Source organism: Stegastes partitus, unplaced genomic scaffold, assembly GCF_000690725.1.
Source record: "Stegastes partitus isolate 25-593 unplaced genomic scaffold, Stegastes_partitus-1.0.2 Scaffold3628, whole genome shotgun sequence".
In the NCBI taxonomy this organism is placed as follows: Eukaryota; Metazoa; Chordata; class Actinopteri; family Pomacentridae; genus Stegastes; species Stegastes partitus.
In genome coordinates, this window is record NW_007581359.1 from 244,952 (window position 1) to 259,766 (window position 14,815).

General features: G+C 41.1%; 1 protein-coding gene across 3 annotated transcripts in view; it reads right to left on the reverse strand.

Annotated features, from left to right (window-relative positions):
* Positions 1–14,815, reverse strand: part of LOC103375900 (neuronal cell adhesion molecule) — a 46,713-nt gene that overhangs the window by 17,114 nt on the left and 14,784 nt on the right. For 2 of the 3 annotated variants that reach the window (XM_008306193.1, XM_008306196.1), the window contains exons 2-13: positions 10,039–10,214; positions 8,253–8,358; positions 7,295–7,488; positions 6,783–6,905; positions 5,485–5,655; positions 4,869–4,925; positions 2,773–2,884; positions 2,478–2,662; positions 2,152–2,286; positions 914–1,057; positions 687–798; positions 433–599 (exon numbers count right to left, since the gene is read on the reverse strand). In XM_008306193.1, coding sequence (XP_008304415.1) covers positions 433–599; positions 687–798; positions 914–1,057; positions 2,152–2,286; positions 2,478–2,662; positions 2,773–2,884; positions 4,869–4,925; positions 5,485–5,655; positions 6,783–6,905; positions 7,295–7,488; positions 8,253–8,358; positions 10,039–10,123 — 1,591 coding nt within the window. In that variant the 5' untranslated portion in view covers positions 10,124–10,214. The remainder of the gene's footprint in view (positions 1–432; positions 600–686; positions 799–913; positions 1,058–2,151; positions 2,287–2,477; positions 2,663–2,772; positions 2,885–4,868; positions 4,926–5,484; positions 5,656–6,782; positions 6,906–7,294; positions 7,489–8,252; positions 8,359–10,038; positions 10,215–14,815) is intronic. The other variant, XM_008306194.1, reaches the window with a different exon arrangement.

Consider the following 14,815-nt stretch of genomic DNA (forward strand, 5'->3'; position numbering starts at 1 on the left):
TATCAACTAATCTGAATCAAAACGTTTGTTAACACCTGCAAAGAATCGGATTCTCAATAGCTTCCCCTTACATGTTCACAGAGAACAAATTACACAAACAAACAAAAAAAATAAATGTATCTTACACTTAAACAACTCCTTAGACTGTTATATGACAATGAATGGTAATTATGTACATGCTATTGCACAATGTTTGTTTTAGATCATAGTATATATGACGCATATGCAAAGAAAGATTACTTGGCTTTTCAAGTATTTTCTCACAAAAACTATTTTTAGGTTTATTGTAGCTGACTTAACTGTTGTATTTTATCTTTTTGGTTGTTTTGACCCACAGTGGACAAACATCACATTACAATAATCTGCCCTGTGGGTTAGCTAATTGTACTCGTGCTAATAATTTCAAGCTCTTCAGAACAGACACACTCTCACCTTTGACCTCCAGGTAGACGTGATTCTCAGAAATACCGAGGGTGTTTCTGGCAAAGCAGGTGTATTTGCCGCTGTTTTGGGCTTGAGCCACGTGAATCTCTAGAGTCCCGTTGTCGTGGGTGATGTAAGGGTCTCCATCCAGGCTGATGGACCGACTGCCTTTAAACCTGAGGCACAGAGTCGACCGCCATGAGCTTTCGAACAAACACAACACAACACTCTCCTCTCCTCTGTTCAAAAGTTTATTGACTCACCATGTAATTTTCGGGATGGGTGATCCAAAGGAAGAGCATTCTATCGAGGCCTGGTGATTTTTGATGACTTGGTAGACTTTATTGGCCGGAGTCAGCACTCTGGGTGGCTCCGCTGCAGTGAGGCAGCAGCAATTATTGCTATGTTATTACCTTCCAGCAATCAATGTAGATGGAACAAAAAAAACTAAAGCATTCAAATATAAATGGAGCTTGTGAGATGAACTTACAGAGGACGTTGACAAAGGCGTTGGACAGGAGGTAGCCATAGTCATTAGAGACATTACACTGGTACACAGCGCTGGATCCGGTCTGCACAGCTGTGAAGATTATGGTGTCGTCCTCCACCTTTCTGCTCACATCCTTCGGGGAATCTGTCAATGTAGAGCAGAATTTTACAATTTTACAGATGTGACTGAGAATTCTGAATGAAAAGAAACTTCTGCAGGATCAGCAGAATCAGTGTAAGATAAGCACATGCATGTGTAAGACACAAGCAAGACAGAAAACTTTAATTTTGGCATTCATTAATTCATCTATAAGCATGACTAGATATCAAACCTTAAAGGAACCGTTTTGAACTGTTTGTTCTCACAACTGGAATGAAACGATTTTTTGCTTTGGCTGGCGTTCAGAACATACAGAGCTTTGTGGCAGTATTTATGTGGTCAAACAAATCAGTTGTGTGTCCTCATGTGGTTGCAAGACATTGCTGGGTACCTGTCTTTGTTCAACATCACCCTTTCTGTAGCTTAAAAGTTTCCACACAACTGATGCTGCATTTCTTTCGCGACCAAATCTTAACGCTTTTAGTGTTCCTTTCATGTTCGTCACTCATTCTGCTGTTGAGGCTGCACGTCAACAAACTCTGTCTCTTGTGAATAAAGTTGAAATGCAACACTCCTAAATTGGTGTAAATTATGCTAAAAGATGGACTACTCTTGTATATTGGTTGTGAAAAATGAAAATCATGCAAATTTTGTACCAAACAGCAAAAAAGTTGCATAGTGATGTGCTTGAGTTAATTTGGCTCACTTCACTTCCTGTGATGTGAGGCAAGGTCATGCAGCCATAATTATTACTGGATAAATCTAGCCAGCAGCCAGCTACCTTAGCTTAGCACAGAGTCTAAAAATGTGAGGAAACAATGACTCTGTACAATGCTAATAAAATCTGTGTTGTTTAACACATTATATCTCATTTGTTTAATGTGTACAACTGAAAAATGTTGTTTTTTACTGGAGGATATGTGTGGGCCTTACAGTCACAACACAACCTCAACTTTTGTCAAAAAAGCAAATATATGTCCCAAATTCTTGAATTACTCCTTTAAAAAATGTGTTTTTAGAAAACCGTCTTTATAATCCTTACACTGATGTAGTTCTGGTGTCATAGCTCACATAATTTTCAAACACCCATAAGGAGGAAACTGTAGGCAGCGGTAGTGAGAGGAGCAGGTTGCACTTACTCTCTATGGGGATACCATTCATAGCCCAGCTAATGGAGGGTTTGGGTGTGCCACTGGCCCTGCAGATCAGCACACCGGTCTCTCCCGGAGCTAGAACAAGGTTCGTGGGAGCGCCGCTGATCCAATACGGAGCAGCTGAAAGTAGAACAGAGCGCAGCAGAAGGCTGGAGAATTAATCACTGAACACACTGCCCTGTTGGCATCTGTGCATAAATCAATTATGAGCTGGAGGGAGAAGAGGAAGGAGGAGACGGAAAGAAGCAGCGACTGTGCTGCCACACAGCTGACGGTCTGATGGGATACTGAGCGTTTCGTCACGGACACACCTTTGACCGAGACGTGGATGGTGTGGTGCACTGCGCCGAGCTGGTTTCTGGCTGTGCAGCGGTAATCTCCCGCATCCGATTCCGACACGTTCATAATACGCAGGGTCTTGTTATAGTGCAGGAAGGATGTGCGCTTGGCGGGCAGATCGCCGCTCACTTTGGTCCAGGAGATTTCAGGGGTGGGTCTGGATTCAAAGGGAGACGAAGGCAAAGAGGCAGAGAGTGATGAAGACGCCCAGGCAGGTGGGCACTTGAGGCATTCAGCACTAAAGTAATGGAGGATTCTTTGACTCACAGTCCTTCAGCGATGCACTCCATCTCCAGTACGTGTCCTCTCAACACCATCTTGGAGCTGGAGGAGTCAGATGGGATGAGGAAGGTTGGCCTCCTCTCATCCATCGGGGCTTCTGTAGTCACATACACACAGAGTGAGTCAAACAGCAAAGACATTACCATCACTTCTGTAGCAGTCCATAATGAAGAGAAGATGTAGAGCAAATAAGACCTTTCATAATCACTAACTTCCCCACTGTGTAAACAGTCATGTAATTAAACCTACATTGGTCCCCACAGACACTAAGCTACTGCATTGTAAAGCAGTTCTCATATTTTCTAGTTAGATGTAAATGTAATTGTCATGTTGTGATTAATTGTACTGCTTTCTGTGGGTGTTTATTGTCAATAAGTTTCCCTCTTAATAATAAAAGAAACGTAACAAGCAACTTACAATAAGAGACACAAAGAACTGTTTTCTTCTTCTGAATTGGCAAATAAGCTGGCAACAAAAGCCCCTTTCAGACATGCACTCGTGTCCGCTAATCTGACGGCATCTGAAGCTGCAAAACATGTTTCTCGTTGTCTGTGTAGATTCTCAGTCATCCAGTTCACAGAAGAAGCTTCAGTAGAAAGCAACTGGACTTCTCTTTAAGGTTCTTGAAGATGTTTCACCTCTCATCTAAGTGGCTTCTTCAGTTCTGAACTCTCAGTTCTGAGCGGTTAAACATCTTAAAGAATAAAAATAAATAAAAAAGCAAGGGTTGCTTTCTACTGAAGCTCCTATGGGTTTTCTTTCTCATTCATTTTGGCCAACAATTTTACATTTATTACAAACTGAAATAAAACAAATCATACAAATAAAAGAGTCTGCAAGTCAGATTAATGGGACGCAAAAACAGCTAATGTAATCTGAATTTTGACAAAACATTAACAGGAGCTGAAGTTTACTTTCTTTCTTTCAGCTGTTTGTAGGAAATGTTCCTCTAAATCTGTTGAATACCAGCGACTGATGAAGCTGTTGTGATGTTTTCATTTAACTATGGGTTAGTTAGATATCATCACACAAGAAGTGTTTATGAAATCATAAAGTAACTAGGCTGTTTTCACAGTTTGATCAGCTTGCTTTTAGCAAAGATTTAGTCTTTTGTTTATTCACGCGTATCACGCATCACTTGATGTACAACAAAAACCTGCGTAAAGGACAAATATGAGCGCAGACTGTGGCTCTACTATGTAAATGAAGCCTGGAGGAACACGATGTAAACGTGATGTCAGCCTGAATGACAGAACGCTGTCAGACTGATAAAGTAGCAATGTCACGTATCTCATGTCTGAAAAGGGCAAAAGTGATCATCTAAAGTAATAATGTAAAAACCAGAGTGGTTGTTTTTGATGATAGCAGTGATTTTCAGTCATTTGATGAGAATCATTGTGTCTGCAGGTGTTCTGCGTAGGACTGTTTAGACAAGGAGAAATAAAAAAGATATTTTAAGCAAAGAGAAATGAACTGAGAAGAAAATAATTGATGAAAGCGAGAGTTGGTGCTGAAATCAGGTCGGGTAGCATGGAAAGACTGATTTTAGAAGTTAAGATTGCAGCTGCATGTTTGACAGGAAACAAAATTTAGAATTTTAATGAAATAGAGGAGCTGTGATCGGATCAAATCCATCGTTCATCATCCATCAGATTTTATTTTAGTGTGTTGAAGTTGGGACTTAATTACTTTACTGTATTCTTTTCAAAGCTCTGTTGTGATTTTCAGAATGTTGCATGTTTAAGTTACACAATCAGTTTTATAACGAAGTCAGCATGCAGTGCTAAGTCTAGGAAGGAAATAGTTAACAGAAGGGTTTTGATTGGACAGAGCAGGAGTGACAGAAGGACAGAGAATTATCTTGGATTCTTGGGTTTGAGGGGTAGAGTTAGTGGGTGAAGTACAGTTTGGAGCTCTATGTTAGGGATAAACACTAGAGGGTGCCAGATGTCACCCCTAAATACACCAGTGAGATGTTAAGCCTCAGGATCGTTGGGTAGAAGGGGTAGCATTAGTAGGTAAGAGCTGGAGTTTGAAAGCTCGAAGTCGGGGGTTAAACACTAGGGGGTGCCAAAACTCACCACTAAATAAATCAGTGTCATTGTAAAAATCTGCCATTGTGTCATTGATTGCATCCACTGCAACACAACAGAAAAAATCACACAAACCACAAGTTGAAATCATCACGACAAAAATAAAAGCACATGCTTTGACAGCTTAACATGACAGTGCACAAAATCAAAAGCAACACGACAAAACTTCAAAAAAAGTGATAATGAACGACTTTCGTAGGAATCCAGCGGGAATGGCCCGTCGTCACGTCAGCTGCAAACGCTAGACTGGATGAGAGCAGCCTTTGTTGTTGGAGGAGAGTGTTTATACAGAACATCTCAGAGAAGTGATAGCAAACGGCTGCCTGGCAGATAGTCCGCAGAGCCATGAGAGCGCTGACAATATGTCTTTTCAGTGGGATGACGACCGCTGGCGTCTCTCAGGATGGGATCACAGATAGGAAACGCCGCCTCCCTCCTACGCAGTCATGCCAGCACATACTACTGCAGACGAACTGCCTCTCATGCGCACACATTACACACAAACACTGTCGCTCCCTGTTCGTCTCAGCCGCGCTGGTTCATTACAGCTTCAGTGGATTTCGGTGCTTTGTTCTCTGCGTCACACACGCAGAGTCAGACTTACGGTTGAGGACCCTGACGTTGATGGGTTGCTTCTGCTGGATGGTTTGGGTGTGAGGGAAGCGGGCGTAGCAGATATAGTCGTTCCTGGAGTCCTCTCGGCGAACATTAGAGAAGTATAGGTCACCGTTGAGCGACTGGGACACCCTCCTGCTCTGAGGCAGCCTCTGAAAGTCTGAAACGTAAAGCAATATAAGTTTATCTGCAGTTCTATTGAATATATGGAGCTGTGTTTGAAAGATGATGCTATATGATATATTTACAATAAAGCCTCTCCCACAGTGATACATTTCATGATAAACTATCACCTTTAAATCAAACCCATAATATGTTAAAATGCTCCAAATTAGGCCTCGGTGCATCTAATGTGCAGCATTCAAGCATGTTTGTTTGCATATTTTGGTTCATCAGGTTGAAATTTTCACATTTTAGCTGACAATTTTTAAAAGCATGTGATACTGTTTAACTGCAGATTCATTGTCCTTAGTGTTCAAGGCAAATATTAGTTTCTATTTATATCTGTGTAGAAGGAAAATCGATTAATAGCATAAAATCTACAGAATTTAAAAGAGCTATCTAACTTGTTGGAGTTAATGGACACTAATAGACACAGTTGTCCTCAAATTTATTCATACCCTCCCATTCAAAAAGGAAAAAAACAGCTGTCACTGAAATAAGTTGAAATTGATGAAAGCAATACGAAATAAAAAAATAGTGAAAATCATGACATTGCTTTTGAATTGTGGTTCAACATATATATATATATAAACAACAAGCAAACAAGCTTGATGGGACCCGTGAACTAATATTTAGTTGAACAACCCTTTGAGCCAATCACTGCAATCAAGTGTTTTCTGTAACTCTCAATCAGACTTCTGTACCTGCTGACAGGTATTTTTATTTTAATCCACTGCTCATCAGCAAAGTGCTCTCATTTGTCCAGGACAGCTTTGTTTTGTTTTGTTTTTTAAAATTATTCTTTTCAACCACAATTCAAAAGCAATGCCTTATTTCACCAAATTGTAATTTAGAAATGTTTTATTTATTATTACTTTTTTCAGTTTCTAGCTTTTTTAGTGACTGTTGTGAATTTTGCCTTTTTTTTTTAATGGAAGGATATGAATACATTTGAGGACGACTGTACATAAAACACACTCATACAACAGTAGAAACACACATTAAATTGTGTACGAGTCTGCCCCACACAAATGGGTCACTAACATGTAAAACCACCAACATGTATTCTTAGACAGCAGACACATAAGGTTACCAGAAGGAAACTTATGAGATAAAGCAGCTCACTATTGTCCATCCAGAATATGATGGGAGGAGGAAGGCCGGCTGGGGGTCGACATGGCAGCACCAAGGACACGCCCTCCCGAACCACGATTGGCTTGATCTTCTCCTTCGACCACAAGGGGGATCCTGGATTGGTCGGAGAAAAACACGTACGTCAGCGGAGAAGGAGTGTCATGATTTGACGTGAAATTTGGGTTGCTAATGGACTGTTGCTGACATGATGACAGAGGTGACGAGGCGAGATGAGAGGGATGATGCCTAACTGAATTACAATGCGCTAGAGGGGAAATACAAAAGGGAGATTCAGCTCTACCGGCTAAAGCATCCCGCAAAACAAAGCGTGCATCTTTTCTACATGCAACCTTTACCTTCCAGGAGCGCTCTCAAGGTGAAAAATGCAACTTAAGTGTTAGAGAAAGAAAAAAAAGGAGTTGATTTTCACATGATGTGAGATGTTAAGAAAATGGAAGAAAAGAAAAATGACTTGAAGAAACGAAACATGAGACAGCACGTACTGGACTGTCGTACGACTATGTTGCTGGAAACAGCAGTTCCATGTTTGTTCCTTGCTGTGCACTGATACACCCCCTCGTAGTTTTCCACCTTCTCTCTGCTGATATCCACCACCAGAGTCCCAGAATGGGCCTTCATGTTCACGTTGGCGTCGTTGTCGACGTCAAAGTGGGTCCCGTTTCTCGTCCATGAAAAACTGAGGAAAAAGCAGACAAGTGCTATAACAATGTGTCTAACATTCAGTGAAAACATGTTGCTGGATGACAAACTTATATTTGTATTTTATTCTAATAAACAATAACACGGACAAAAGAGAACAAAAGTCCCTGAAAATCTATTTGCTTAACCAGCTACTTACTATGAGTAATGGTTATGAACATGAACATGGACTTTATGTCAGAGTTCTCCAGAGTTAATGATGTTGTTTCCCTTTACTTAACTTTGACTGATGCTAATTTGCTAATCTGCTAATTTAGTCATGAATATTTAAAGTTACATATAAGTTTTTAAACATTGTGTTGTGGCGATGGTGACATACGACACTAGTTTTATGAATAAAGTTACTGTAGTTTGAATAAAGTTAAGATAAAGGGCTAAGAAATGAATTTTGTCAATGAGGTTTCTTGCATCTCTTAAAGTAGAAAAGTGTGTGCACTGCTGATGCCTGGCAAATTAATTAGGTGTTACACAAATCTGAAGCATTCAGAATCATTAAAATCAGCCTCTGGCAAGGGCAGCCCATGAATAAAATAGCATTTATTTATTTTAAAGTTTGAATAAACTCAGACTCTTGACAGTCGTTTTTTTTTTTCCTTTTTTTCAACTGAACTCCAAGAAAACTTGCTGTTAGCTGAAACGTTTTTCTGGGTTTTGACAGGTGGTGGTTGAATCCTCACCTGGGATATCTCTCCTTCATCTAACAGCATCCTGAATGCTAAATCGCTGTGCACTGATTCCTACCTGGGATGTGGCTTCCCCTTTGCGTCGCAGTGGATTATAATGTTCTCTCGAGGATCAATGATGAAATCCTTGGGGGACTGCTGAGTTATGGTCGGCGGCTGCGGCACTAAAGGGCGATGAGAAAACGGGCGATGTTTAATCATGACCTTTGCTGCATAACAAAGTCTTTTTTTCTGCTGCTGTATTGACCACACAAGCAGTCTTTACCAGTCCCATGCAGACTTACCACACTGAATGAAACCAGACAGCTGTTTGCTGACAGACACAAAAAGCTCTCACAACGTGTGCAACAGCAGAAAGGCATGCAGGTACATTATCCTTTATTGCAATGATCCGATGCTTAATGTATTCCTGTCAGTGCTGGGGAGATAACTAATGGACTATGACAAAACAAATCATATAAGAACTCATGCTGTTTGCAATATCGCGCTACGGAAAATGTCCTACCACTGCAGAAACACGGAACAAAAACAGCAAACAAAGAAACAATAAAATCAATTCATGCAAAATGCAAAGTCCACTCAAAATCACACTCAAACGCTTTCAACATAAAACAAACTAAATGTAATCGAAAAATATAACAAACAGCTCAAAAAAAAAAAGTAGAATCCTTAATGCACAAAAATTGCTAGCACAGCCTTGGCGGTGGATTCGTTGGAGACTTACATCCTTCCTGAACTGTTGTGTTTTCCCCCAAGAATCAGCAAACAAGAGAGAAAAAGTTGTGACAGCAGAGAGAACCAGACATTAGTGAAGAAAAATACCTCCCTGCCTTATTCCTGCTTCACAGCCAAGTTTGAACGAGGCCAGTTCCCCACTGAGGACTGCCAGCCTGCAGTGGTCAACAGTTCCAAACAAACAATACGTAGAAGCTCTGCTGCCACACAGACATCAGGCTGAGGTGCTAAAAGTCGGTCTGTCACAGCCGTTTCTTTTGCACATCAGTCAAAATGAGGACAATGCAGCTAACAGTGTTTACTTCACACAAAAAAAGAAGGCAAAAAAAGAGCTTCCTTTAAGAAAACAGTGCTGTTTAGAAAAAAAGAGTGACATGGATATATGAATAAATATTCATAGAATAAATGTGATTAGAGCTGGAATTAATCACTTTGCAAAAACATTTAGCCAATATTTAAACAAAAATACCAATTATTGACTGGCTTCAGTTGCTCAAATGAGAGTAATTGATGGTTTTATTGACCATATATACGATAGCAAGCTGAATAGTTTCAGGGTTTAGACTGGTCCTGTAAAAATAGAAAACTTAAGACATCATCTTAAGCTTGGAAGAAAAGTAATAATTAATTAATTATGAAACTATATAGAAACAGTTGCGGCCGTAAACGTAACATTATCAAAAATAAGACGATTTTTCCAACCTTCAAGGGAAAAAAAACATGATGACACTTATCAGCCAAACTAGGGTTGGAAATGATTACTTTATGCCATCATTAGTTCAGCCTGCCACAACATCAGATTTTCCCTACATGATTATCATAGCTGAAAGAACTCACAATAAAAATAATATCATGATATCTCAAAAATATGGTTATAAATATGTTATTGAACGAACTACACTCAAAATAGAGAGTCCATGACTGTACTGTATGTTGTTTCTACGTTGGAGTGTCAAGCAAACAGTGTTGCATTATTTATGATACTATCAAATGTGTAATATGATTATAACAATATTTAGTTTTCTAAAAATCATGACAGTTGCTCTTTATGGAAAAATCACTCTGTTCTCCTGGGTTTTTGCTGCGTGCTGTGTGATCTGCTGCCTTACGGTCTAGTGGGACCTCCAACGCGGCGGCCAGGTGTCCCAGGAACAGCACAAGCAGCGCCGCGTCCATCCTCCTCCTCTCCATCATCGGCGTGTGACGCAAAGACCTGCCCACGAATACAGCGACGCCCCGCCTCTCTGCTCAGTCACACCGTCTGAGGACACGTGCACATTCACAACTACAGAGAGGGAGAGAAAAGAAAGAGAGAGCGTCACAGATTAGAGGATAGAGGCCGGAGCAGAGATTACTGGGTTTGAATAGCACATCCAGTTACTGCAGCTATCAATCATAATACTTAGTTTGTTCTATTCTGTGTTCTTCATCAGCAGCAGATAGAGAGGGAGGGAGGGAGAGAGGGAGAAGGGGAGAATGAGCGAGACAGACACATATAGCTCTGGCCACAGATCGATGCTAGTTGCCATGCACTGCAGTTTGCTGGAGGCTATCTTTTTGATCTGATGCATTCCAGTAGGGAGCGACCGGGCCCACGTGGGCTCATTTTGCTCGGCTAATCACCGCCGTGGTCATGATGCCATTAGGCTTCTGTGCCATATCGATCACATCAGCTGCCAGATGACATGCCGAGGGACAAGACAAAGGCGACACTCACTTTACTTTCCATTTTACTCTCAGCTTTATCAGTTTGATTGACTGACTGATGGACTGAGCCAGCAGCAAAACTGATCTGCAACGAGGTCAGATTTCAGACACTGAAGCATCGTGCTTTCAGGAGACTGCTGTACTGGGAAATATCATGTGTGACTGGACAGATCTTAGATCTCTGACATCTCCGTTCAGTGGGGACGGACGGTTCAAGTTGAAAAGTGTGTTCAGGCTAAGCTGAGGTTACTTGTTTGCATGTTTGAACAAAGTGGTGGGAGGCTTAGTAGCCATTGATTAAGTGTTAATTAAGTGAGGATTTTCTTTTGTTACACAATGTAATCCAATCATGTCTCCATCACAACACTGGTGGATGGACGGTAATTAGCTCGAAACTTAAACACAATGTGCAAAGTTTTCACTTGTTGAGAGTTCGGTGGTGCCATATTACACACCTTCATCCTTTTCTTTTGAGGACAAATGGAATAATAGCAAAATTCAAATGCTGAAATATCAAGATAATCCAAACTGTAGCGTCGCCCAGGGTTCAGAAAATGATCGTAGGCAGCAAGTCAAAAAGACTTTGCTCGGCCTAATTCATATTCATCAGCGTAATTCTGTGCCGTCAGAGAAATGATCAGTATTTTGCATCAACGTGAGCTCTCAAACGATGAGCAAAAAGAATGAAGAAACTGAACTGAGGAGTCGTTTTCTGTCTTACAACAACAACAGTCTGACCTGTTATCTTGCTTTTCCTGCCTGTCTCACCCAAGGCATCTGCAGAATGAAAATGTCACAGCTGAATTTAGAGCACAGGCAGACTAATTTGCCGCATTATCACAAAAGCACACTATCAAATTTGGGATATTAATGCTGGTTAGCATATGAAAGAATCAAACGGAGCCCTTTGAAGGTGGAGCCTCACATGTGTGTTGCTCTCTTGCCGTTGGGCGTGGGGCGGGTCGGCGCTGGAGATGAGGTGGTGGATGCTGTGTCTGGGACCAGAGGCTAAGACAGCCAGGCAGCCAGACCTGGTCCCGGCCCGGTCCTCCTTGGGGAACTGGGGTATTTGTTAGTGTTGCCCTACAGTCATGGCGCAGTACCGACCCCTGAGCCGGTGTCTGGCAGCGTACGGAGAGACGGAGGCTAACGTCTGCTGCCCTCGGCCTCAACTACACCTCTCCCGGGAAGGCCTGTATTATTCGCCTAGGGCAGCCAATCACGCTGCCGCTTACACCATCAGGCAGCCCTGGCTTGGGATTTGACATAGAAAGATCCAGCGGGTCATTTCATCAAGCTCATTTGCAGGCTGTAGGCAAAGGTGGTGAACCTGTACACATTCATTCCTTCAACATTTATTTTTGACCCACTATGTGTTAGAAATTTAAGAACACGTGTAATTTATGCAAACTCCATTTATGCTTATTAGCAGCCGAGAGTGAGCAGTCACAGGTGAGGCATAAAAAAAAAAAAAAAGGACAGCCTGTGACAGCAAGAGAATAAATGTGTTAATTATAAGTTTTATGGTGAATCCCCAAAAGCCTGGAGATTCTTATCTGGAATGGAGCCAGAGCTTCATCCAGGATTCATTTCCCAATTTAATGAGGTGTAGCAGCTCAGCTCCAGCCGGTCAGCATGTGTGTGTCTTTGTGCACATATCTGATACGTGTGTGTGTGTGTACAGTATGTGTGTGTTTGCTATAATTATCCCTGTGAGCTGCAGTGATACGAGGCCGGCCCCTCACATCCCTCTCACAGTAGGATGACAGCGGAAATTCAAGTGGGGCTCTTAAGACGAACCAACCACCAGAGCCCGAAAAACATCACTAAGAATTAAAGTTGTGGAAAAATAGCCAGTCTTTATCCTGTTCAAATGAATTCATGTTCCTAATTCTAAAAACCTCCACTTTAGCAATGTAGCAAAGCTTGCATAATGAGCGCATTTTGAGCTCCGCTGGATTTTAAAGAAGAAAGTTCAAAACCCGCTTCTCATTTGAATATAATTCTTCAAGGACACTCACAATCAGAGGAGTATCTACCTCTGCTGTTGAACCCTCCTTTGCATCCTTTGCTGACAGAAGCGGGAAAAAGCCAAAGTCAATAAAGCTCCCTTTGCCGAGGCCCAGATAAAAACCACACTACAGTTTGGAGAGCTGTGCCAAAAGCTGTCATAGGGCTGATAAAATCGAACAGGAAATGGTCTCTTAGAAAGAAACACGACAGGTTGGTAACGACACTTCCAGTGAGGATTTTTGCCTATTTTTCAAATAGATAAGGCTGAGAGGATAAACTACAGTAGGTTACTGAAAACTCAATACAATATTTATTCAGCCTCATGAAAGCTTTAAGGACCAGATTTGTTTTAGCTCCTTAAATCTGCATTATCTGAATTATAGGAGACAGTTAAAAAAAGATGGAAGCACACTTAATATACTATTAGCTTTTAGGTTGAGACAAGTGCAATATATTAGCATTTATCTACTCACACATCCACAGAGCATCCTTACTATTCATTCATGAAGGAGCTCTGTTTTGATCTCTTCCATCCTAAGGGACATAATTGAATTTAAGAACTGCTAAATGTGTCACTAGGTTAACCAATCAGTTGCTATTATTGGCTGTCTGCTGTTCGGCAGGTAGCATGCAGTTCACTTTTTGAATTTTTAGAACCATGACAGAAAAAACCAAGAGGAAGTTGTGAGCTGTGAAGCTGAAAGATGCTAAAATGGTCAACATCAATAATTTTTCACTATTTATGGATTAGTTCTTTAGTGCACAAATGTCAGAAAAATGGAAAAAATTGCAGTTGTTTTGTTCAACCTACAGAAATTCAGTTCACTTTCATAGAGGCCTGAGAAAATCAGAAAATACTCAAATGTAAGCAGCTGGAATATCTGACCCTAAATATCTTCGAAAATTCAAATAAAAATCAAAATAGTGGGGGAATAATTTGTTTGTTTACATCTAATCAATAAATGAGTGCAGCTCTACTATAATTAATCCCTTTAACATACACCTACATATTTGATTAATTGTTAGAAAGAAAAATATTGATTAATGGAAGCTTCAAACACAATTCATTATATTTCGCATTTTTACCAAAGATTTTGAAATACGTGCTGCAGAATTATGGCATTTCCTCATGTTTCTGGCAGCCATTTAGTTTCCAGTTATTTGCACAAGATGTGAAAACGTATTTACAAGTTAGATGTCATTTGCAAACCACCACAGCGAACATCAAACTGTAAGTCATGAAAAATTTAGGAGCCAGTCTGTGCTTAAACTTCAGTGATGAATTAAGTCAGGGAAGTTTGCATAGAAATGAACGCTTGCATCAAATGGTTGCAAAGACACCAAAACCTTAAACACAGCTACATGGTTGGCAGAATGTCTAGATTTGGTGCAAAGTCATGCAATTTAAGGAATTCATTTAATATGCAAAGCTACTGTGGAGAACATTTAAATACCACTAAACCACCTAACTAGTCGGGTTTCTTTGGTTAAAATTCATGTCGGCACAATGACAGGCTGTAATGTTAATTAGTGTCTACAGCTACATGAGACTACCTTCACTCAGGACTTGCTTTTTCATTTTGTCAGAAAACACACAGCTCTGTAAAAAGCTGCATTGAGCTGTCTGGCCTCTCATTCAGCCGGCCTCTTCAATTACTCCATTGTCATTTTCCCATGCCCAGCTACTTCTCCATCCCAAAACTAATTGGTTTTGTGCACATGTCAGACACGTAGCGCATGCAGCCACACACACACACACACACACACACGCACACACACACACACACAAGTACATAGGATAAGGCACATTCTTGCAGGCTGTCCGAAGAACGTGAGGGTCAGGACATGTCTGAGCACACAGATGGAGCTGACGGGGGCACGAGGACTGAGAATGGAAGCAGAGCACAGTGTAAATGAATAGCAGTCCGCAGGGAAGGATCCCAGTTGAATCCCCCTCCCAGCAACAGATAATACTGCATCACACGCTTTATGCCAACCATTAGCAAAGATATTGTCATTGTCTGTGCCGAACAGCCGTGATGCAACGCTGCAACCCTGACAGATTCACTGCTATTGCATCAGTACTGTACAGTTTTAACATTTATGATGAAAGACGAGCCTTTCTCTCACGGCAAGCACCCTAATTAACGTCCATAATCAGTGCTA